Genomic DNA, 23,389 nt, shown 5'->3' on the forward strand with positions numbered 1-23,389 from the left:
CATGAGCAATCTCAAGGCTACAAGTCCATCTCCAAAGACCTGAATGTTCCTGTGTCTTCCGTGCGCCGTGTCATCAAGAAGTGTAAAGCCCATGGCACTGTGGCTAACCTCCCTAGATGTGGACGGAAAAGAAAAAGTGACGAGAGATTTCAACGCAAGATTGTGCGGATGGTGGATAAAGAACCTCGACTAACATCCAAACAAGTTCAAGCTGCCCTGCAGTCCGAGGGTACAACAGTGTCAACCCGTACTATGTGTCGGCGTCTGAATGAAAAGGGACTGTATGGTAGGATACCCAGGAAGACTCCACTTCTTACCCCGAGACATAAAAAAGCCAGGCTGGAGTTTGCCAAAACTTACCTGAGAAAGCCTAAAACGTTTTGGAAGAATGTTCTCTGGTCAGATGAGACAAAAGTAGAGCTTTTTGGGAAAAAGCATCAACATAGAGTGTACAGGAAATAAAAAATACGCATTCAAAGAAAAGAACACGGTCCCTACAGTCAAACATGGCGGAGGTTCTCTGATGTTTTGGGGTTGCTTTGCTGCCTCTGGCACTGGACTGCTTGACCGTGTGCATGGCATTATGAAGTCTGAACACTACCAACAAATTTTGCAGCATAATGTAGGGCCCAGTGTGAGAAAGCTGGGTCTCCCTCAGAGGTCATGGGTCTTCCAGCAGGACAATGACCCAAAACACACTTCCAAAAGCACTATAAAATGGTTTGAGAGAAAGCACTGGAGACTTCTAAGGTGGCCAGCAATGAGTCCAGACCTGAATCCCATAGAACACCTGTGGAGAGATCTCAAAATGGCAGTTTGGAGAAGGCACCCTTCAAATATCAGGGACCTGGAGCAGTTTGCCAAAGAAGAATGGTCTACAATTCCAGCAGAGCATTGTAAGAAACTCATTGATGGTTACCGGAAGCGGTTGTTCGCAGTTATTTTGGCCAAAGGTTGTGCAACCAAGTATTAGGCTGAGGGTGCCAATACTTTTGTCTGGCCCATTTTTGGAGTTTTGTGTGAAATGATCAATGATTTGATTTTTGCTTCATTCTCTTGTGTTTTTTCCTTGCAAGCAAATTAAATGAAGATAATACCAAAGAATTTGTGATTGCAATCATTTTCAGGAAGAAACTGAGTATTATCTGACAGAATTGCAGGGGTGCCAATACTTTTGGCCAGCACTGTATCTGTGCCTGCGACATAGATAAGTGGATACAATAGTTTTTGTCTAGTAAATAATATAAGCATGGATCGTCCGCCTTCCTGTTTGCTTTTTGAAGTCATGTACAGATAATACTGCCTCCCTCTCAATTTCTATCTGTAATTACAGGAGGAGCAAACAGGAAGACAGTACTATCTGTGCTTACATTATTTCCAGGGAGAGACTAGGAGGCAATATTTGTGGTGTACAGGGCCGGCGTCAGCACCCGGCGTACCCGGGCAAGTGCCGGGGCCCTGGAAAATCAGAGGGGCCCAGCCGCCCACTCACTGTCGGGGCCCGGGCCCACACACCCACCCGCCCACTCACTGTCGGGGCCCGGGCCCACACACCCACCCGCCCACTCACTGTCGGGGCCCTGGCCCACACACCCACCCGCCCACTCACTGTCGGGGCCCGGGCCCACACACCCACCCGCCCACTCACTGTCGGGGCCGGGCCCACACACCCACCCGCCCACTCACTGTCGGGGCCGGGCCCACACACCCACCCGCCCACTCACTCACTGTCGGGGCCCTGGCCGCTTCCTCGGCACCTGTTCAGTGACGCAGGCGCTGCTTGATTGCCGGCACTTCCCCCAGACATGGCCGCGCGCTGTCCGGCTGTGTCTGCTAGTAATGACACGGCAGGGTCGACGGCACTGCACCTTTAATTGTGCTTGTGTGTCGCCACTGCCGCGTCATTACTAGGAGACACAGCCACACAGCTCGCGGCCATGTCTGGGGGAGTGCCCTTCAATCAAACACCGTCGGAGCGGAGGTCCTGCACAGATGGGCGGGAGGGGCCCGGACCCGACCGCAAGTGGGCCCCTCTGATGTTCCAGGACCATGAAGTCTGTGACACGCTGGGGGCCCTGCACTGCCCCATACCTGAGGAGCTGCTGGACAGGACACTGGACCGGGGACAGGTGAGTGAGGCTTACCCAATCCCCATATTAAAAATATTAGTAATGGGTCTGTGTGAGTGCATGTATGTGAATGTCAGTGTGTATAACTGTGTATATATATTTGTCTGTTTTATCTATGTGTATGTCTGTATGTGTACATATGTCTGCGTACCGTGTGTGCGCGCGCGCGCATGTCTGCGTACCGTGTGCGCGCGCGCATATGTCTGCGTACCGTGTGTGCGCGCGCATATGTCTGCGTACCGTGTGTGCGCGCGCATATGTCTGCGTACCGTGTCTGCGTACCGTGTGTGCGCACGCATATGTCTGCGTACCGTGTGTGCGTGCACGTGTCTGCGTACCGTGTGTGCGCACGCATATGTCTGCGTACCGTGTGTGCGCGCGCATATGTCTGCGTACCGTGTGTGCGCGCGCATATGTCTGCGTATGTGAAGGATGAGGGGGCAGGCTGGGCCATGTGTAATAAATATATATTTCTCCGCCGTATCTGTGCATCATGAATCGTGTATGTGTTAAAAGGGCCACTGAGACTCTTTCGCCCGGGGTCCAGAAAAACCTGGAGCCGGCCCTGGTGGTGTATATACTAAATTTAAGGTTATAGACAGAAAGGCAGCACTACCACACAATTTACAGGAAGCGATAGGGTGACAGTGCAACGTGTGATTAATCTATTAAAAGGTGGAGACGGAAGCAGTACTATGCATCATACATGGGGAGAGACATGCATGCAGCACTTACTTTTTCAGATCTATCTGTGCTTACATCAGTCACAGAGAGGAGCAATCAGGCAGTGCTATCTGTGCCTTTACAATGAGAGTTAAATAGGCAGGACTATCTGTATCTAAATTATTTAAAAAAGAGATAAGGAAGCAGTACTGTCTGTTCTTACTTTATTTTTACAAGGAAAGACAAGTAGGAAATCCTATCTGTGCATAGATTTTTTTTTTTACAAGGAGAGATCCAGCAGTACTATGTGTGCCTGCATCTTTCTTAGGGAAAAACAAGGAAGCAATTTTATCTATGCCTGCATTAATCACAGGGAAAAACAAGGCAGCAGTACTATCTGTCTCTACATTATTCACAGGGAGGCAGTATTATCTGTGCCTACATTATTCACAGGGAAAACCAAGGCAGCAGTACTATCTGTCTCTACATTATTCACAGGGAGGCAGTACTATCTGTGTCTACATTATTCACAGGGGGGCAGTACTATCTGTGCCTACATTATTCACAGAGAGAAACAAGGCAGCAGTACTATCTGTGTCTACATTATTCACAGGGATGGAGTACTATCTGTGCCTACATTATTCACAGGGAGAAACAAGGCAGCAGTACTATCTGTGTCTACATTATTCACAGGGATGGAGTACTATCTGTGCCTACATTATTCACAGGGAGAAACAAGGCAGCAGTACTATCTGTATCTACATTATTCACAGGGATGGAGTACTATCTGTGCCTACATTATTCACAGGGAAAAACAAGGCCGCAGTACTATCTGTCTCTCCATTATTCACAGGGAGGCAGTATTATCTGTATCTACATTATTCACAGAGAGAAACAAAGCAGCAGTAGTATCTGTGTCTACATTATTCACAGGGATGGAGTACTATCTGTGCCTATATTATTCACAGGGAGAAACAAGGCAGCAGTACTATCTGTGTCTACATTATTCACAGGGATGGAGTACTATCTGTGCCTACATTATTCACAGGGAGAAACAAGGCAGCAGTACTATCTGTCTCTACATTATTCACAGGGAGGCAGTAGTATCTGTGTCTACATTATTCACAGGGATGGAGTACTATCTGTGCCTATATTATTCACAGAGAGAAACAAGGCAGCAGTACTCTCTGTGTCTACATTATTCACAGGGATGGAGTACTATCTGTGCCTAGATTATTCACAGGGAGAAACAAGGCAGCAGTACTATCTGTGTCTACATTATTCACAGGGATGGAGTACTATCTGTGCCTATATTATTCACAGGGAGAAACAAGGCAGCAGTACTCTCTGTGTCTACATTATTCACAGGGATGGAGTACTATCTGTGCCTACATTATTCACAGGGAGAAACAAGGCAGCAGTACTCTCTGTGCCTACATTATTTACAGTGAGAAACAAGGAGGCAGTACTATCAGTGCCTACAATATTCACAGGGAGAAAGAAGGCTGCAGTACTATCTGTATCTACATTATTCACGGGGAGAAACAGGGAAGAAGTACTATCTGTGCTGAGATTATTCACTAGGCAGCAGTACTATCTGTGCCTACACTGTTTAAAGGGAGGCAGTGCTATATGTGTCTACATAATTTAGAACAGAAAACAGGGAGGATGTACTGTGTGTGCCTACATCATTCACAGGGAGAAATAGGCAGTCAGTACTATCTGTGCCTACATTGCTTACAGGGAGGCATTACTATGTGTGCCTCCATCAATTACAGGGAGAGACCAGGCAGCACTACTATCTGTGCTTACATCATTTATGTGAAAACACAACTAAATGGTTACTTCTGTGTAAAGATTAATTAAAGGAATAGACACATTTGTGAGGCAACTGGAACCTGGAAATGTATATTCAGGTACATGTGAAGGAATTGTTGACGGGTTGGAAAGAAAGACTATTTTTTTTATACAGTTTGGCTGCTGTAAATCAAAAGTAATATTACCACCATGACAGTGTAATGTTCCCCTGTAGGACCCGGTTCTGTTCTCTGGGACACTGAGGATGAATTTGGACCCATTTGACCAGTACACGGATGAGGAAGTCTGGAAAGCTCTTGAGCTCTCTCACCTGAAACCGTACGTAGAAGGGCTACAGGAAAAGCTCTTCTACGAAGTAAGTGAAGGAGGAGAGAACCTGAGGTAAGAACGTAGCAATGGCTGCTTTATTGGGCTCATGCCTGAGGGGGCTTCTTCTCATAGACCAGTCTTAAAGGGAATTTGTAACCAGGTTTTTGCTACCCCATCTGAGAGCAGCATAATGTAGGGGCAGAGATCATGATTCCAGCAATGTGTCACTTACTGGGATGCTTTCTGCTATTTTGATAAAATCACTGTTTTATCAGATCTACCAGTTCTCGGAATGCTGAGCTTTGTATAACTCCGCCCACACCACTGATTGCACAGTGTACAGAGAAAGCTGCCAATCAGTGATGAGGGCGGGGTTAGACTACATGACAGCAGGTTTACTAGTCCTCTAGTGAAAAAAAATCACTGTTTTATCAGCAGATTATCAAAACTACAGCAAGCAGCCGAGTAAGTGACACATCCTTGGAATCAGAGTTTATACCCCTACAATATTTTCTCCGCTCAGATTAGGTTGCAAAAACCTGGTGACAGATTCCCTTTAAGACACAATTTGCCATTTTTTTTTACTTCAATTTACAAATTTTGTTTCATGATTTTGCCAAATTTGTAGACATTTTTACATCGACACCAATTGTTATTGTCTGCAGCGTGGGTCAGAGGCAGCTGGTATGTCTGGCTCGGGCGCTACTTCGGAAATCCAGGGTACTCATTCTGGATGAAGCCACGGCCGCGGTGGACCTGGAGACTGATAACTTAATCCAGAGGACGATCCGTAGTGAATTTTCAGATTGCACAGTGTTGACCATCGCACATCGGTTGCACACCATCATGGACAGTAACAAGTGAGAACACGACTAATTATTACCGCTCATCATTAGTCATGGCGGACAGCATAGGTGTTGGTGCGAAGTCAAAACTGACAACCTTTCTAGGCACCGTTCATAGTATCTGCTATTCTGCAATAATTACAATCTCCAAAAAAAGACAGAGAATTGTGGGAAAGCAAAAAGATTCCAAAAACGCAACTAAATTTTTTTTAGATCACAAAAGACATACATTGCATAAAACATCTAAAAAGTTACTTAATGTTACCATAACTTATAAATAAGTTGCGGAGATCGGCCATGTCTTCTACCTACCTAACTACAAGTGCTTCTCACAAAATTAGAATATCATCAAAAAGTTAATTTATTTCAGTTCTTCAATACAAAAAGTGAAACTCATATATTATTTAGCGTTATTACACACAGAGTGATCTATTTCATGTGTTTATTTCTGTTAATGTTGATGATTATGGCTTACAGCCAATGAAAACACAAAAGTCATTATCTCAGTAAATTAGAATACTTTATAACATCAGCTAGAAAAATGTTTTTAAAATCCGAAATGTTGTCCTACTGAAATGTATGTTCAGTAAATGCCCTCAATACTTGGTCGGGCTCCTTCTGCATCAATTACTGCATCAATGCGGCAATGTGGCATGGAGGGATCAGCCTGTGGCCCTGCTGAGGTGTTATGGAAGCCCAGGTGGCTTTGATAGCAGCCTTCAGCTCGTCTGCATTGTTGGGTCTGGGGTCTCTCATCTTCCTCTTGACAATACCCATCTCCAAAAAGCTTGTCGGCAGAGGGAAGCATGAAGTGCTCAAAAATGTCCTGGTAGACGGCTGCGCTGACTTTGGTATTGATAAAACACAGTGGACCTACACCAGCAGATGACATGGCTCCCCAAACCATCACTGATTGTGGAAACTTCACACCAGACCTCCAGCAGCTTGGATTGTGGCCTCTCCACTCTTCCTTCAGACTCTGGGAGCTCAATTTCCAAATGAAATGCAAAATTTACTTTCATCTGAAAACAACACCTTGGACCACTGAGAACAGTCCAGGTCTTTTTCTCCTTGGCCCAGGTAAGACACTTCTGGCATTGTCTATTGGTCATGAGTGGCTTGACACAAGGAATGCGACACTTGTAGCCCATGTCCTGGATACGTCTGTGTTTGGTGGCTCTTGAAGCAATGACTCCAGCAGCAGTCCACTCCTTGTGACTCTCCCCCAAATTTTTGAATGGTCTTTTCTTATCAATCCTTTCCAGGCTACGGTTATCCCGGTTTCTTGTGCACCTTTTTCTACCACACTTTTTCCTTCCACTCAACTTTCCATTAATATGCTTGGATACAGCACTCTGTGAACAGCCAGCTTCTTTAGCATTGTCCTTTTGTGGCTTACACTCCTTGTTGAGTGTCAATGACTGCCTTCTGGACATCTGTTAAGTCAGCAGTCTTCCCCATGATTGTGGAGCCTACTGAAACAGACTAAGGGACTTTTTTAAACGCTTAGGAAGCCTTTGCAGGTGTTTTTTGTTAATTATTCTAATTTACTGAGATAATGACTTTTGTGTTTTCATTGTCTGTAAGCCATAATCATCAACATTAACAGAAATAAACACATGAAATAGATCACTCTGTCTGTAATGACTCTATATAATATAGGAGTTTCACTTTTTGTATTGAAGAACTGAAATAAATTAACTTTTTGATGATATTCTAATTTTGTGAGAAGCACCTGTATTTCTGTTTGAAGGTCCAAAAAAGGGGTGCTGCAGACAAAATCCCCCATAAACCACAGGCAATACTTAATAAAGAGAAAAGTACAAAGGGCGGTACTGCTGTATATCATCACATGTAGATAAAGTGCAAGAGGATGAACCCACGTAAGATATCCATAGAGAGCGACAGCAACAATAAGATCAAAGTGCAACATACAAAATACCTGAAAAACACAACAACATGTACAAGTGCCAAGAAAAAAGTGCAGATCTGATGAAGCCATATTGATATAGCAGTATGCCCGGTCCTGGTATATCTTTTCATTTATTCAGATATATGATATGCACATTTGTGCTTTTTTCTTAGTGTTCATACATGTTATTGTGTCTTTCAGGTATTTTGTATGTTGCACTTTGATCTTGTGTTGTTCTTCTCTATAGATAATCTTATGTGGATGGATCTTTTGTACTTTATGTCCTTGAGATGATATACAGCAGGACTGCCATTTTCTCTTTTCTCTTCATTTATTACTTGTGTTTTTTTGGGATCATTTGTCTTTTATATTATAATTTGTCTGCTCCTTTCTTTGGCTTTTATAGGGGAATGAGACGTGACATATCAGAGTCACACCTTTGCATATTTTGATACCCGTATGTAATTTTTAGTGTTTGTTTTTTTAATTTGCAGTGTATGTCTTTTGTGGTCTACTAAAATAATTTGTATTTTTAGGATGCACTCTTCTTTGTCTTTTTGGAAGTTTTAGCGTCTGCAATTGACTTGTTCCCAAGATACATTGATTGTGCCCATTTATCTAGTATACGGTCATTCTGGAATTTTTGCTTGCACAGGGGTCAGCACACAGGGCAGGGACATCTGCCCTAAGCAAATGAAGCCAATGGTGCCCAACCTCACCCCCACCCCAAAGCAAAAGAATGGGTCAGAGACTAACTTAACAGGACCCCTAATGCATCTCTCCCAGGCTGAGGTGTCAGGTAACAAGCTATGATGACCACTTCCACTAGTATTGTTACCTTTTTCACAAAAGATGTCAGCAAATGTAAAATAAAAAAATTGTGTACTTTAAGGGTGTGACTTAACAGGGAGTGCAGTTTCAAAGTTAGTTACAGAATCAATCATGTTTTGCGGACCATTGATACAATACAGGGGAAAAAATAGTGATTTTCATCCCTGATGTCCTATATTTTAAATGTCAAACCCAAGGATAGTCATGGAAACTAATATAGCGTAACTAATGGGGGCAGTTTGGTTTCAATTAAGGTGTTCAGCATTTGGCAGATGCCCTAATGGAAAAGAAACAGACCCTCATTATAGATAAAGGGATGCGTCTGATGGTTTTTGCATCTGCCATGTGACAAATACAGCTTTCACAAAACTGATGGTATTGTATTCACGTACTGATGGTGTTTCTGGTGACATATTCGTGAAGTGATGGTTGTTCTAGTGCTGTATTCATATAGTGATGACAATTCTTGTGATATATTCATCACCAGAACCATCATCAGTACATGAATACGAAACTAAAATCATCTTCAGTACATAATTAGAGCACCAAAGCCATCAATAGTACATTAATATGGCACCAGAAACAATCCCTAAATAAATACGTCACTAAAACCACCATCAGTACATACATGAATACGTCACCAGAACCACCATTAGTACATGAATGTATCACTAGAACCACCAGCCTATACCACGTCCATTGTTAAAAGAAAAAAAAGAAAGATTAAACTTATTAATATAGTTACCAAATCCCAGCATTTCCACTTCTGGTTTTGTGTCCAGAGAACTTTGTCTTCACATGACCATAAATCTTTCTCTTATGACCTGTGCATAAAGGGGGCTTACTTGCTTGTTTTTTTGCATTGGTATTGTCAGCCAGCCCCTTTCACACACAGCACTGGCCATGTACCAAAATTTAAAGTTCTCACCTGTACATCGATTTAAAGCTGAAAGCTGAAGCGGTCTTGGTGCTGATATCTCCAGATTGTTGAAGAGAACGGGCTGTGATTCAGGATCAATATATAATGCAGCTCTTCCCCTTCCAGTGCTATGTTCAAGTTTACAAGCAGATGTTCATAGAAATTGTGGAATATCATATCCAAACTCAGAATGGGCCACAATCCCAAAAAATTTGTATTCAATAAAATCATACTATACCTATACAAGATGGCGAATAAGGTTAAGGTTTTTTTGTATTCTTGTGATGATCCTGGTTGCATTTAGCTACCACCATTAGGGGGCGCTGATTGCATATGGATTCATTGAATGCAAGGAGAGCCCTCAAATTCGTATGCAGTGAGCTCCTCCTAGTGGTGGCAGATGATAGCAGCTATATGCCAGCACATCTCAGACCCAACAGCACCTATATGCCCTGTATCTTGCAGTCAACATACCATTGGTGCAGCCTCACAGGGGCCCAAGAGGTAAAGGGGCCACTACTGCCTCCAAAGTAGGTGGAATGGTGCATTATGATGAGCTATTGCACTACAAAGGGCCTTCATATTGTTCTTGCACAGAATCCCTCTTCTGCCCCAGCCTGCATCTATGGTAGGAAGGCTACTGGCCCCCACCACTCTCTGCTTACAGTGTCTGGATGCAACTTACTAAATCACAAATGCATTGCCATGTGCTATAATGGAGGAATTCATTGCATTTCTTTATTATTCCTTTGCAGAGTCATGGTGTTGGACTCAGGAAAGATTATAGAGTACGATAGCCCTGCAGACCTCCTGGCAAGCCAAGGACACTTTGCATCTATGGCCAGAGACGCTGGCATCGAGAGCACCACCAACACGACGTTGTGAGGCCTGGAAGAGGTAGACGTGTCGGATCGGACTCTCTTTGGACTCTTTGAGCATGAATTGGTGGAAACCCAAAACAAACTGGGAAAAGATCCAAACTTTTTTTTTGGGGGGGGGGGGCGACTTTCGCCAGCGCAGTAGGAAACATTGATTGGACAGCAGTTCACAAGGCGACCGAAATTATGTGACGTCATTGAAATTTCAGTAAAAAGTGAATGATATTAATTGTGAGACTAATGCTGTCCGTGGGATAAAATTCTTCAGCACTTATAAGTTATAAGGGAAGTCTTGGGAAATCTTTGTTCTTTATAGTGTTACCTAAGCTTATGGAAGGTGATGAACCACATATACCAGCATGACTGTGGGAGTTAACCAAGCATTCTTGTAGGGGATTTTTAGAGTAAATTATGGTATGTTAAAGTATGGTGGCCAACAAGCCACATATGAGATAAAATAAGGATGGGTGGTATCCAGGTAGGTTCTGTCGTTTTGTGTATACAGCTCCTATGCAGAATTGTGTGTCTACATGATTTCAGACTGCAGACAACCCCTCCTTTTTCTCGCTAACAAAAGTTAGAAGAAGGGGAAGCAAAATTGATGCAGATACATTCAGTTGTATTTTAATTATAATAGGATATTTAATAATGCGAGTTTATGAACATATGTGGTCTGATAGTTTAAAAGGGATGAGGGTTGAAAAATATAGTGGTTTTCTTTCAGAAACAGCGCCACTCTTGTCCATAGGCTGTGTCTGGTATTGCAGATCCTCCCCATTCACTTTAATACTGCAATATCTGTGGCCGTTGGACAAGAGCAGTGAGAACCACTTCCTACCTGCCGGCATCAGTGGCTCTTCTTTTGATTAGCCGGCCCGGCTCGATACATTGCAATGATGAAGTCACGGCAGGCCGGCTAATCAAAAGAGGAGCCAGGAATGGCATCAGGAAAGAGGCTGTTCTCTGCGCTCCCATCCAGCAAATCGATTTTCACCATTTAGTCGTGTGTAACATTGTATCATTTTGTCTTATTGTGTCATTTTGGTTTACTGTGTATTTTATGGATAAAATAAAGATATTTGTTTTTTTTTTTATTTAAATTGTTTGTTTTTTTCAATGTTTTAAAATTATCATTTTACTGAATTTAAAGAGTTAAAGGGCATTTGTCACCAAACGGATTCATTAAAGTGGTTGGCTGAATTACCTAATTAAGATTTCTTTTCCTATATAGGGAATTCTGATTTAAACGGAACCTTGTCACCTTAGAAAAACATGATTGAACTGCAGATATAGGATTAATCTGCAGGTAAACAGCTTTACAATGCTGCACGGTCACACTTACTGAAAGTGCGGCTACTGGGAGAAAATTAAGTTAAGTTATGTCCTCCTTGGAGCCGCCGGCTTTCAGTCATGGAGGTGTGCAAGAGTGGATACAGTCAGCGCGCACTATACTGCGAGTGACGGCTGACAGCTTGCTCTGCACGTACACGCTGCAGAGCCGAATGTCAAAGCTCTCTGTGTTTTGAGCTATGACTGTAGCCGCTCCTTGCACGCCCCCTATGACTGAAAGCCGGCGGCTCCAAGGAGGAAATAAGCTCATTTTCTCCCAGCAGTTGCACTTTCAGTAAGGCGACAAGGCAGCGTTATAATGCTATTTACCTGCAGATTAAACCTATATCTGCATGAAAGCAGCATTTTCCAAGGTGACAGGTTCCCTTTAATAAAGGGGGAGTTTCATCTTTAACTCAGACTAAAGAGCGGCCTAATATAAAGAGTGTCTGGTTCTCTGGAGGACTAGTTATGTCCATACATTAAATAGGCAGTTTCTTGTTTTCATTTGGAAATGTGTAATTCTTCATTTCTCCTGTGATGGCGCTGTAGGGATGCAAATCTAGTTTAATCAGCCCAGTCTTCAAAGAGGCCAAATTATTTTATTGTAAAACTGTCAGGTTTGACAGACAGTAATACGGGATACGGCTATAGAAGGTCGTGCGTTTGGACTTGCAAACATCTTCCTGATCCTTTCATTATCCCTCCCTCTCTAGGACCCAACGGTGATCTTCACCTTGCTTGGGGATTATACCTTTAGGACCCAGTGGTGATCCTCACCTTCTGCTGCTAATTACCACACCCTTGCTGGATCCTTAAATACACTCAGTTTCTCCAGAGAGTTGCTGGTGATAGAGTGTTCTGATTCTATTCAGGCCTAGAATTCAAGTAGTAGGATAGAATTTCCTTGGAGTTCCTTTGTGGATTGTAGCAGTGTTCTCTCCTGTGGCATCTTAAAGCTAGAAGAGTATTCCCTTGTTTGTTGCCATGGTTTGTACTTTAGATTGCAGTGGGGCTGACTAGTGCGGTCACCTTCCCCTCCCTTCCTAGGGCCTAGCTCTAGGGTCAGCTAAGTCTAAGGTATCCTGCTCAGCAATCGGTGCGGAACCTATTTAGGGTCGACAGGGGAGTCAGGGTGTTGTTAGATCTGCTTAGGGGTCTCCACTCTCCCTTTCCCTAGTTGTAGGGCTCCCTCCCCTGTTCCCGTCGTGGGTTCTCCCCATACCTAGCGTGACAAAAACTGGATTATTAGATTAAAGCAATTTTACAGTATTTTGTAGAGCAAAAGTGGGTTGAAAAAAAAAATCCAAGACCACAAACGTCATGAAGATATGAGGTTTATTGGTTCCATTATAGAATTGCACAATAGGGTCAAACTTGATTTTCCTTATTGAACCACAGCTTTTAAAATATGGAGCAGGAAGACCCCCTCACTCCCCCACCCCAACATCTGTCTCCTCTTCCACTTCCAGGGAAAAAAAATGACAACAGTATAAAAAAAATATACACAAAATGTATCAATAATGTACAAAATTTGTTCTAAACACAAAATATATCAATAAAAAGAAATCTAAAAAAAAAGGTGCCTATGTGGAAATGTGCAAAGGCTACGTCTGTAAAAACACATAAAATGAGAAAAATAATAATACAAATAATACAGAGCGGATATTACACTCCCTTCAGTAGTCCGATGTGAATGTTCATGGTATTACTTGTGTCTGGTCTGTGATACAAATTGTATAGAAGGCGTCATTTCATAGGAAATTGCATATTCTGAAGAGGCCGGAGATTAGTGGAGCGCTGGGATCGAGTTCCTTAGGGATTAATATCTTGAAATCTTGGTAAGTGATGTCTCTTTAAAAGGGTTATTCCCTGGGATAGGGGATAAACTTGCTGATCTCTGAGGGTCTGACTGCTGGGACCCCCAGGATTTGAATGGAGACCTCAATTCCTTGTCTATTGGACTGCTGGAGAAATTGGTTATTAACCACAGTCCCATAGACAATGAATGCAGCATGCGCACATTTGCTCCATTCAAGATGGGGATCTGCAGAGTTCTCAGAATCGCAAGGAACCCCAGCAATCAATCATCATATTAGCCCCCTATCCAATGCATAGGGGATGACTTATGATCTTGGGGAAAATAAGTCCTTTAACCTGGGGGTGACTTTACTTGCAGAACACCATCATATAGTAAGAGAGGCCCACAGGGGTAATGGGGTTAAAAGAAAAAAAAAAAGTCAGTCCCCACTCCACCCCATTTTTGTCCATTGCCGGTTAAGCCTCATTCAGTTAAATTAGGCTGCAGTACCTGACACAGCCATGGACAAGACTGGCGCTGTTTCAACATAAAAATGTCATGCAACCCTTTTAAAGAATTCAACATGAACGATCATTGATCTGTCTGAGCTGACAACCAATCCTATGGGGCCATGCATGATGTTACCGGCAAGTGGCGGCTACATATGTCTTAAGGCATCGCCCATGCCATGCTCAGTACAGAATTCAGAAATATCAAAAGTTTTAGCTGATTTCTTTACAAAAAAAAACAGCGCCAGGTTGTGTCTGACATTGAGCCCCTATTCACTTCATCCAGGCAGACCTGCAATACCAGACACAACCTGTAAACAAGCGTGGCGCTGTTTGTAGAAGAAAGCAGCCATGTTTTACATGTCAATTACAGCCCTTTCCACTGCGGTTCTTTGCAATTCGTATTAAGACTCTCTCTTATTATATTTATTCCCGAAAATAGTAATACTGCTGTGCAAACCGCAATCAGCACCACACGCTGGAGAGAACGTCACTAGTATCTGGCGGGTGCTCCCTGAAAAAGTCATCGCTTTATGAAAAGTAAAGCAGAAATTCTTAAATATGTCCATTTAAACAAATTAAGAAATAGTAAGTGCCACGACTCCCACCAAAAGAGTACCCACGTTGGCTGCCCACACGGGAGCGGGCGTATCCTCGCCACTCTGATCAACCAATCAGAGCACAGCAAACCGTCACCCGTGTCTCGCTTTACCGCTCTTATATACAGAGATTGGATGGCTCTGAATACTTTTGTAATGTGATGGACAGATAGAGGTTTAATTATTTTATCAGCACCCAGAAGTGACACACGACCCTTTATTTACTAGGTTGTGACATTGCGCTGTCAATATTGAAATGGGTAGTCTAGGATTAGAAAAACATCACCACAGCGCCACACCTGTCTGCAGGTTGCTTCTGGTATTGCAGTTCAGTCCTGTTCACTTTAATGAAGCTGAGCTGCAATACCAGGCACGACCCATTAGCAGGTGTGGTGCTGTTTTTGGAAGAAATCAGCTAGGTTTTGTTAATTTTGGACAAATCTATGGAAGCTCTAACCACAAAGGTGAGCCAAATCCATAACGGGGACCCCCCTCCTATCATCTGCCATCTATAATACTGGTGTTTTTGCCATCTCCAAGGCATGAATACAACTGCATCCCATGCACTCGCTATAGCCACGCCACTACAGAGCCCAGCATGACCTTGGCTTGATGAATACACCTGATGGATCGCCAAACATTGCTCGGAGAAGTCCGGATGAAGCCGGCCATATTTAATAATTCTGCTCACCAGCCGGACGCCACACACGTGCCGCCACACACCTTCCTCTCAGTACGGACGTTCTAGTTGATACCAAGCCCCATTATATAAAACCACATTCTCTGTAAATGTTCAAGCGATTTCAGCAGCAAAAAAATTTAAAAAGTCATCTCAGGAAAAAATAAAAAAAGGCACAGATTGTGTCCTAATGGTTGGAGAAGGATTCCGGCTTCTCACGTGTACTCCGTTTTCCGAATGTAGTTGGATGGGACGTAGCCCCGCCTTCCTTCCACCTCGGCCAACCACCATTCACCGTTTCCATTCATATCTCGAAATTCCAGGATCTTTAGTCTCTGATTGGCTGTGACTGACAGTTCGTTTGGAGAGCGTGCTATAAATGAATAAACCGCATAATACACCTAGAACGACAAAGAGAAGGATTGCGTCAGCTCTTTCACCTCCGCTTCAATATTCAATATATTCTGGTTTCTTTCACTCCAGAAATTCCACCCTTTTCCACAGGCCGTGTCTGGTATTTTAGATCAGAACAAAGCTGCAATGCCAGACACAGCCTGTGAACAAGAGGGGCGCTATTTCTGAATTAAAACAGTCTTTTGTTTTAATTGAGAAATCCTACAGCAAATGGCCAATTACTTGGCAGAACAAAAGGTACTAATGAAGCTGGAAGCTACTGTCTGAAAAGTGTCATCTGGCTAAGGTTTTGTGTTGGTGCAAAGTCCGATTCTACCAGACAGACCAGGGGCGGACATATCACTGGTGCAACATGTGCAGCCGCCCAGGGGGGCTGCTTTCACCTTCAAATCAGCAAGCAGGTCCTGGTAGACACAAACAGGGGCATCTTCCATTTGTTTGTGCTGGTTTGTGTGTGCGCCGTGTGCACAGTGTGTATGTGTATTACATAGTGTGTGTGTGTGTACGGTGTGCATAGTATATATTTATATATATGTCTATACTGTGTGAACATGTGTACCGTGTGCATAGTATGCATGTGTATTACACAGTGTGTGTACGGTGTGCATAGTATATATGTCCATACCGTGTGCACAGTATGCATGTGTATTACACAGTGTGTGTGTGCGTGTACAGTGTGCATCGTATATATATATATACACACACACACGTCTATATTGTGTGAACAGTATGTGTGTGTGCATGAGTACCGTGTGCACAGTATGCATGTGTATTACAGTGTGTGTGTGTACGGTGTGCATTGTATATATTTATATATGTCTATATCGTGTGAACAGTATGTGTGTGTGCATGTGCACAGTATGCATGCGTATTACACAGTGTGTGTGTGTACGGTGTGCATCGTATATATTTATATATATATACAAATATATACATGTCTATATGGTGTGAATAGTATGTGTGTGTGCATGAGTACCGTTAGCAAAGTATGCATGTCGATGTGTAAAGTGCACAAAATGTGTGTGCATTGTGTGCACAGTATGTATGTCAATGTATACCATGTGCACTGTATGTATATGCGTGTACCATGTGCACACTGTGTGTGTACTGTCCGCAGTTGCAGTGTAAAATGAAATTACACCCCGGCTGGATGAGGACATTACATATCAATTAATAAATGGTGCACTGGTCCACACTTCTCTTCAGAAAGAAGTACTGCAGCAGCTGAGGTATTAGAAGGAATATTTTACTCACAATTATAAAATATAAAGAAAAATACATAAGTGGAAACTCCTCGAGCTGTATTAGTGCGGCCGGCAGCCTCGTGCGTTTACGTTGTCATTGTATTCTTACACTGTACATAATGACAGGTTCAGACACAATATAGAATATAGGACATGTAGAGGGAAAAAAAACAATTCATTCTACATCTCTTATTAAGATAGGGGTCATCTTCAAACACAGACAAGTGTCTGGAAACTGTGGAGTCTCACCTGGTTGCCTTCCAAGTCACATCCCTCTGGCTCCAGGTCGCTTCCTGCGGGTGAAGGAGTCTTTCTTCTATTCATTTTGCGATTAGCAGCGTTTAATCCTTTGTCTCCGTTGTTCTGTATTGTTGAGACGCTCCCGTTCTCGGTGTGGCTCCCCCTCCGATTAGAGTCGCTCTGTTCGGCACAGTCCGCGGTGATCGTGTTCTCCTTTTCCATAATTCTTGGTAATGGAGCGGAGTCTGTTTCACTAGATCTTTTTGAGGCCACTTCAGCAGAGATACTAGATTTGGAAGAAATGTTGGCGTCTTGGTGCCCGCTGCTGCTCGGCACAGAGGACTCCATTGAAGACTTTGTGGTGGAAGTGTTGGTGAAACTCACTGAGCCAATAGTAGGGTTGATGGTTAAAGTGCTGTTGCTGTTCTGCCTTGAGAAATTGGGAGAAGAGCCGCCGTAGCCGGACTCGTTGGAGGAATGGCTGCCAATAGACGCGTCTGAATGGCTGTGCCGGGTATTGTATGGCTTCAAGAAGGAGCTGTATACAAAACCTTTCGTCACTGTGAAAGGAAATAACACGATGCAAGGTTAATGGGCAAGGTCCAATATGCATTAGTGACAAAACGCGAGTAGGATCTCATGAGCTTCCATTGGCCACTCATTATTATTATTCATTATACAATAGGGGTCACCAAAGGGATCATGTTCTATAAGAATATAGCAGTCACCAAATCAAAGGTAAAGATGTAAGGTTTGGAAACAAAAATCACCGGGGACCACCAGCACTCGATGGGGGACCAGGTCAAACAAGTCCATATTTTGGAGTTTGATATGCATATATAAAACCAGTGGAAACAGGTTTATAAGGTTTCTTAAAGGCAGGGTGGGAGCACAGCGAGGGAACTGGATCTTACACAACCTTGTGGATCTAGAAGCCCACCACCCAGTTAAACTACCCAGGCTCATCCCTTTCCTTCTCTTTTCTTAAAGGGAAGGTGCCGTGATTTTACATTTTGTATTATTAATGATTGATTATATAATCAATTATTTTTAATCCAAAATTAAATATACAACTTTAATAGTTTGTTTATTCATTTTCACTGGGGGCTGCCTTTTCATTTGGGGGTATGTAAGTGTCTGAGCACGGCACTTACACACCTCACTTACGGCAGCCCCAGGGCATAAGAGATGGCGATCTTCTAGTGACGCCCCTGGCAGGAACTATTTATTTAGTAGTGCATACTCTGTCCATCTTTGGGAATCCCACTTCTTGGAAAAATGAGGATTCCTTAAACTGTTCTGCGATCCTATTACACTAGGAAAGCAGAAACACATGTGTAGCTCTCCTTTAAAGCAGGTCCCTCTTTCAGCCATCTTTCAGGACCCGGTCGGCACAGATCCAGAAATCAAATGGTGGCCTCCTCCAACCAAATTCTGGCCATACTTAATGAGTAACTGCACATGGAGGCATGTCAAAATTTTGATGTGTGAGAGTCCGAATGCAGAAACCCCCCCCCCCCCATTCATTGATCACTAAAGCAAAGGTCCAGAAGCATTTAGCCAAATATTGCTCCTCTTGGAGACTGATGAATCCATATTCAGCTTACAAGCATAAACGACACTCGACTGAGGGCTTCTGCCCCATCATTTTATTTTCGGGTGGGGGGTTTCAGCACCCGGACCCTCAGGTTTCAAAACTTCTGACATATCTCTGTGACATGTTAAAGTGAAGGTGCAGTTAGATTTTTAAAGTGCATGTCCACCTTTACCTCTCTCCAGAAGATAGGATCATTAGTGGTCTTAGGAGTTAGGACCCCCCAAAAATCACTAATAGGGTAATGACCCCTCTTCATCTTCATGTACTATTAAACAGAATAAACCTACATATCTTACCTCCATTGTCTACCAGCCAGCGATTTTGACTACCCATTGGGTCCTGCTGTTTAATTACGCCAACCAGATCCCCCTCCTGCACACAAACGTCCAGGTCCTGGGCAGCATTGAAGTTGCGCTCAGCCTGGTAGAGTTTTTCAGGTGGGTATCTAGCAAGTAAGAGCGTCCGATGTTCATCCAGCTGCAGGATGTATTTGGCCTGTGGCGGTAAATGACTCATTTTATAAAACAGGACATATCATAAAGAAGAGAAGGCGACACATCCAATGCACGCTGTATCCGTGCGGCAGCCGCACATCACTCACCGGACTCGGTACAGTTTTTCTAGCAGATTGGCGTTCAATAGTTTTCCTCTCAAAAGGCTTCTTGGCCGGGGGAGGGTTCTCTGGGAAGAACGTGAAGACCTGGAGCTGTTGTAGGGCCTTGCCGTGCTCCTCCTGGAATAACGCAATGAGGTTCCCCTCTCGTCCTCCAATCCCCAACAGCTGGGAAGAAGCAAATATGAGTCAACACATAGAAATAACATGAGAACAGCAGCAAGACTCTTGGCCACGGAATGTATCTGGTATTGCAGCCGAGACCCACAGAACTGAATGTGATACCAGAACCACCAGCAATAGTTTAATACAGACTCTCATACAAAACTTTTAATGGCTTCAATCCAATAAAAATGCCCTTTGCAATATGCAGTATTATAAAGGACTATGTATATGAAGAAGAGGGCAAAATATTATTTTGCTGAGCAACAGTAATCATTTTTAAAGGCATAATAACCTGCTATCCCATAGCCATAAGTTTACTGTAAAATTATACAATTCTGAAATCACCACTAGGGGGAGCTCACTGCATATAGATGTGTACAATTCCAACTGAACAATATCTATAACTTTTGCAGTAAGCTCCCTCTAGTGGCTGAAGTTTTATTTTTCTTTCTCTGACTTTGTGGCTGTTTTTCTGGAAACTTAAGTGCTTTAATAAGATAATTTCATTATCCAAACTAACCATCAGCCGACCTCCATTTCACTGGAGTTTCCTTTGAGAGCTGGAGAGGGATTATAAAAAATATAAGAGGACGCTCACTTGTCCTAGCGCCGCAGCTCCCCAATCAGTTCACCATGGCATTTACCCCACAAAACAGGGGGTAACATCAAACAAGATACAGTCATGGATGATATACGGAGTCATAGGACTTACTGATAGAAGAGGTTTTAGTTCCTCCAGGGCGAGTTTCACAAAGTCACAATGGGCATTAGCGTAGCCCCGAACGCAGCTGGAAAATAGCTCCTTGGCGTAACCGTGAAATTTGGGCAGCTCATCCAGGAGCTGAGCGTTCAGAGCTTCATAGTTGTTTCTGGCCGACTGCAGCTCGTCCAGCGTCTTCTTGTCTTTCAGCTTCTCCGCTCGCTCCGTGCAGTTGTGATAATCTAGAAGTTTGTCGAACCGTTTCTGCACCAGTTTGTGGGGTCCAGCAAACATTGTAAGGAGCTGATTCAGAGGCGAGATCACCAACTTCTCCGTTCTCTCTTTCTGCAAGGCAAAAAAAAGAAGTAAGAACATAACCTCCGACATACCGTCACATAGAGACCCTTGTACACCTATATTTCTTAAAGGGCTTGTCATTACTTATCAGCAAGCATCTACACACAGCACCTGTCTCTTTGCATGTTACAGACAGTAGGTGGTCTACTGATTTTAAATTATGTAATGCCTCGTTCCTCCTGTGGAGGTGCTACAGGGGAAATTAAAACTTGCTCACAGCTGATCTTTGGGGTTCACAGTTGCAGGACAATTTGGAACCATCTCAATTTCAATATATACGACCCCCATTAGAGATGAAGGAATCGATTTGTAGGACCCTGGGCCAAAAGGACAGATCTGTAGTCAGTGTCTCCTAGACCGGAAAACCGAGAATCACTCATCTTCTACCTGTTAAATTTCCGGCTCATCTTTTAATTAATCGACCTGGTGAAATGTTGTGCCAAGCCGACAAATCAAAAGTGGAGTTGGGGATGCTGGCAAGTTAGAAGAGATTCAGAGGGCTTCCCCAATACTGACCTGGCAGCTGGACACGGATTCTGCAAATTTGTTTGCTCATCTCTATTCATGAATTCATCACAAGCTTCATAAAGCATTTAAATTTGACCCCAAAAATTTGGATTTTCACAAATCTAGCAAAATGGCAGCCACCATTTTGTTGGATTCTTTTAAGGTCCGGGAATACAGTTAGGTCCATATATATTTGGACAGAGACAACATTTTTCTAATATTGGTTCTAGACATTACCACAATGAATTTTAAACAAAACAATTCAGATGCAGTTGAAGTTCAGACTTTCAGATTTCATTTGAGGGTATCCACATTAAAATTGGATGAAGGGTTTAGGAGTTTCAGCTCCTTAACATGTGTCACCCTGTTTTTAAAGGGACCAAAAGTAATTGGACAGATTAAATAATTGTAAATAAAATGTTCATTTCTAGTACTTGGTTGAAAACCCTTTGTTGGCAATGACGGCCTGAAGTCTTGAACTCATGGACATCACCAGACACTGTGTTTCCTCCTTTTTGATGCTCTGCCAGGCCTTCACTGCGGTGGTTTTCAGTTACTGTTTGTTTGTGGGCCTTTCTGTCTGAAGTTTAGTCTTTAACAAGTGAAATGCATGCTCAATTGGGTTGAGATCAGGTGACTGACTTGGCCATTCAAGAATATTCCACTTCTTTGCTTTAATAAACTCCTGGGTTGCTTTGGCTTTATGTTTTGGGTCATTGTCCATCTGTAGTATGAAACGACGACCAATCCGATTGGCTGCGTTTGGCTGGATCTGAGCCCACAGTATGGCTCTGAATACATCAGAATTCATTCGGTTGCTTCTGTCCTGTGTCACATCATCAATAAACACTAGTGACCCAGTGCTACTGGCAGCCATGCATTGCCAAGCCATCACACTGCCTCCGTCGTGTTTTACAGATGATGTGGTATGCTTTGGATCGTGAGCTGTACCACGCCTTTGCCATACTTTTCTCTTTCCATCATTGTGGTAGAGGTTGATCTTGGTTTCATCTGTCCAAAGAATGTTCTTCCAGAATTGTGCTGGCTTTTTTAGATGTTTTTAGCAAAGTCCAGTCTAGCCTTTTTATTCTTGATGCTTATGAGTGGCTTGCACCGTGCAGTGAACCCTCTGTATTTACTTTCATGCAGTCTCCTCTTTATGGTAGATTTGGATATTGATACGCCTACCTCCTGGAGAGTGTTGTTCACTTGGTTGGCTGTTGGGAAGGGGTTTCTCTTCACCATGGAGATTATTCTGCGATCATCCACCACTGTTGTCTTCCATGGGCGCCCAGGTCTTTTTGCATTGATGAGTTCACCAGTGCTTTCTTTCTTTCTCAGGATGTACCAAACTGTAGATTTTGCCACTCCTAATATTGTAGCAATTTCGCAGATGGGTTTTTTCTGTTTTTGCAGCTTAAGGATGGCTTGTTTCACCTGCATGGAGAGCTCCTTTGACCGCATGTTTACTTCACAGCAAAACCTTCCAAATGCAAGCACCACAGCTCAAATCAACTCCAGGCCTTTTATCTGCTTAATTGAGAATGACATAACGAAGGGATTGCCCACACCTCTCCATGAAATAGCCTTGGAGTCAATTGTCCAATTACTTTTGGTCCCTTTAAAAACAGGGTGGCACATGTTAAGGAGCTGAAACTCCTAAACCCTTCATCCAATTTTAATGTGGATACCCTCAAATGAAAGCTGAAAGTCTGAACTTCAAATGAACTTCCACGTGCACCACCCTAGCTACACGGAGTGCCGACTATTTTCTCTTGATACTGAACTTCAACTGCATCTGAATTGTTTTGTTTAAAATTCATTGTGGTAATGTCTAGAACCAAAATTAGAAAAATGTTGTCTCTGTCCAAATATATATGGACCTAACTGTATACTCACCTGCCCTAGGCCTGCTCTTCACCTGTCCTACCACCACCGCTCCCCATACAGTCTTCTGGTCTCCTGGCAAACAAGGTGGTCAATGAAATATGTTGTGCCCCACGCGACCATGTGCGGCCTAGACTATGACAGAAGACCAGAAAACTGTAGGTTGGAAGATCCAAAACAGAAGAGAGCTGTGGTGGTGGGATGAACCTAGGATAGGAGAGTACATACCGCTTATTATGCTTTGGGGTCTGGAGGGACTTCAGTACATAATTACCATATTTTCGAGGTCCTTTCGATTTGGTCAAATTTTTATTTTTTCAGCCAATTTGGATGAATCAAACCCGAAAATTACTTTTAAAAATGTGCTCATCTCTAGTCTCCATATCAAAAAGTTGACAAATTTAGGTGATGTTTGGCTGTAAGTGACCAGATCACAAGGGAAAA

General features: G+C 43.2%; 2 protein-coding genes across 7 annotated transcripts in view; one reads left to right on the top strand and one right to left on the bottom strand.

Annotated features, from left to right (window-relative positions):
- The window catches only part of ABCC2 (ATP binding cassette subfamily C member 2), an 84,685-nt gene extending 73,281 nt beyond the window's left edge, over nucleotides 1-11,404 (top strand). The window contains exons 30-32 of the mRNA XM_073685027.1: nucleotides 4,825-4,991; nucleotides 5,585-5,779; nucleotides 10,182-11,404. Of these exons, the coding sequence (XP_073541128.1) occupies nucleotides 4,825-4,991; nucleotides 5,585-5,779; nucleotides 10,182-10,311 (492 nt within the window). The 3' untranslated portion in view covers nucleotides 10,312-11,404. The remainder of the gene's footprint in view (nucleotides 1-4,824; nucleotides 4,992-5,584; nucleotides 5,780-10,181) is intronic.
- Nucleotides 11,405-12,994: 1,590 nt separating this feature from the next.
- DNMBP (dynamin binding protein) overlaps nucleotides 12,995-23,389 on the bottom strand; it is a 125,717-nt gene continuing 115,322 nt past the window's right edge. For 4 of the 6 annotated variants that reach the window (XM_073685022.1, XM_073685023.1, XM_073685025.1 and 1 more), the window contains 5 exons: nucleotides 20,207-20,539; nucleotides 19,318-19,497; nucleotides 19,013-19,211; nucleotides 17,129-17,679; nucleotides 12,995-15,622 (listed from right to left, as the gene is read on the bottom strand). In XM_073685022.1, coding sequence (XP_073541123.1) covers nucleotides 15,437-15,622; nucleotides 17,129-17,679; nucleotides 19,013-19,211; nucleotides 19,318-19,497; nucleotides 20,207-20,539 — 1,449 coding nt within the window. In that variant the 3' untranslated portion in view covers nucleotides 12,995-15,436. The remainder of the gene's footprint in view (nucleotides 15,623-17,128; nucleotides 17,680-19,012; nucleotides 19,212-19,317; nucleotides 19,498-20,206; nucleotides 20,540-23,389) is intronic. The other 2 variants (XM_073685021.1, XM_073685026.1) reach the window with 2 other exon arrangements.

Source organism: Phyllobates terribilis, unplaced genomic scaffold (assembly GCF_046119375.1).
Source record: "Phyllobates terribilis strain yellow unplaced genomic scaffold, ASM4611937v1 Scaffold_5__5_contigs__length_657084704, whole genome shotgun sequence".
Taxonomy (NCBI): Eukaryota; Metazoa; Chordata; class Amphibia; order Anura; family Dendrobatidae; genus Phyllobates; species Phyllobates terribilis.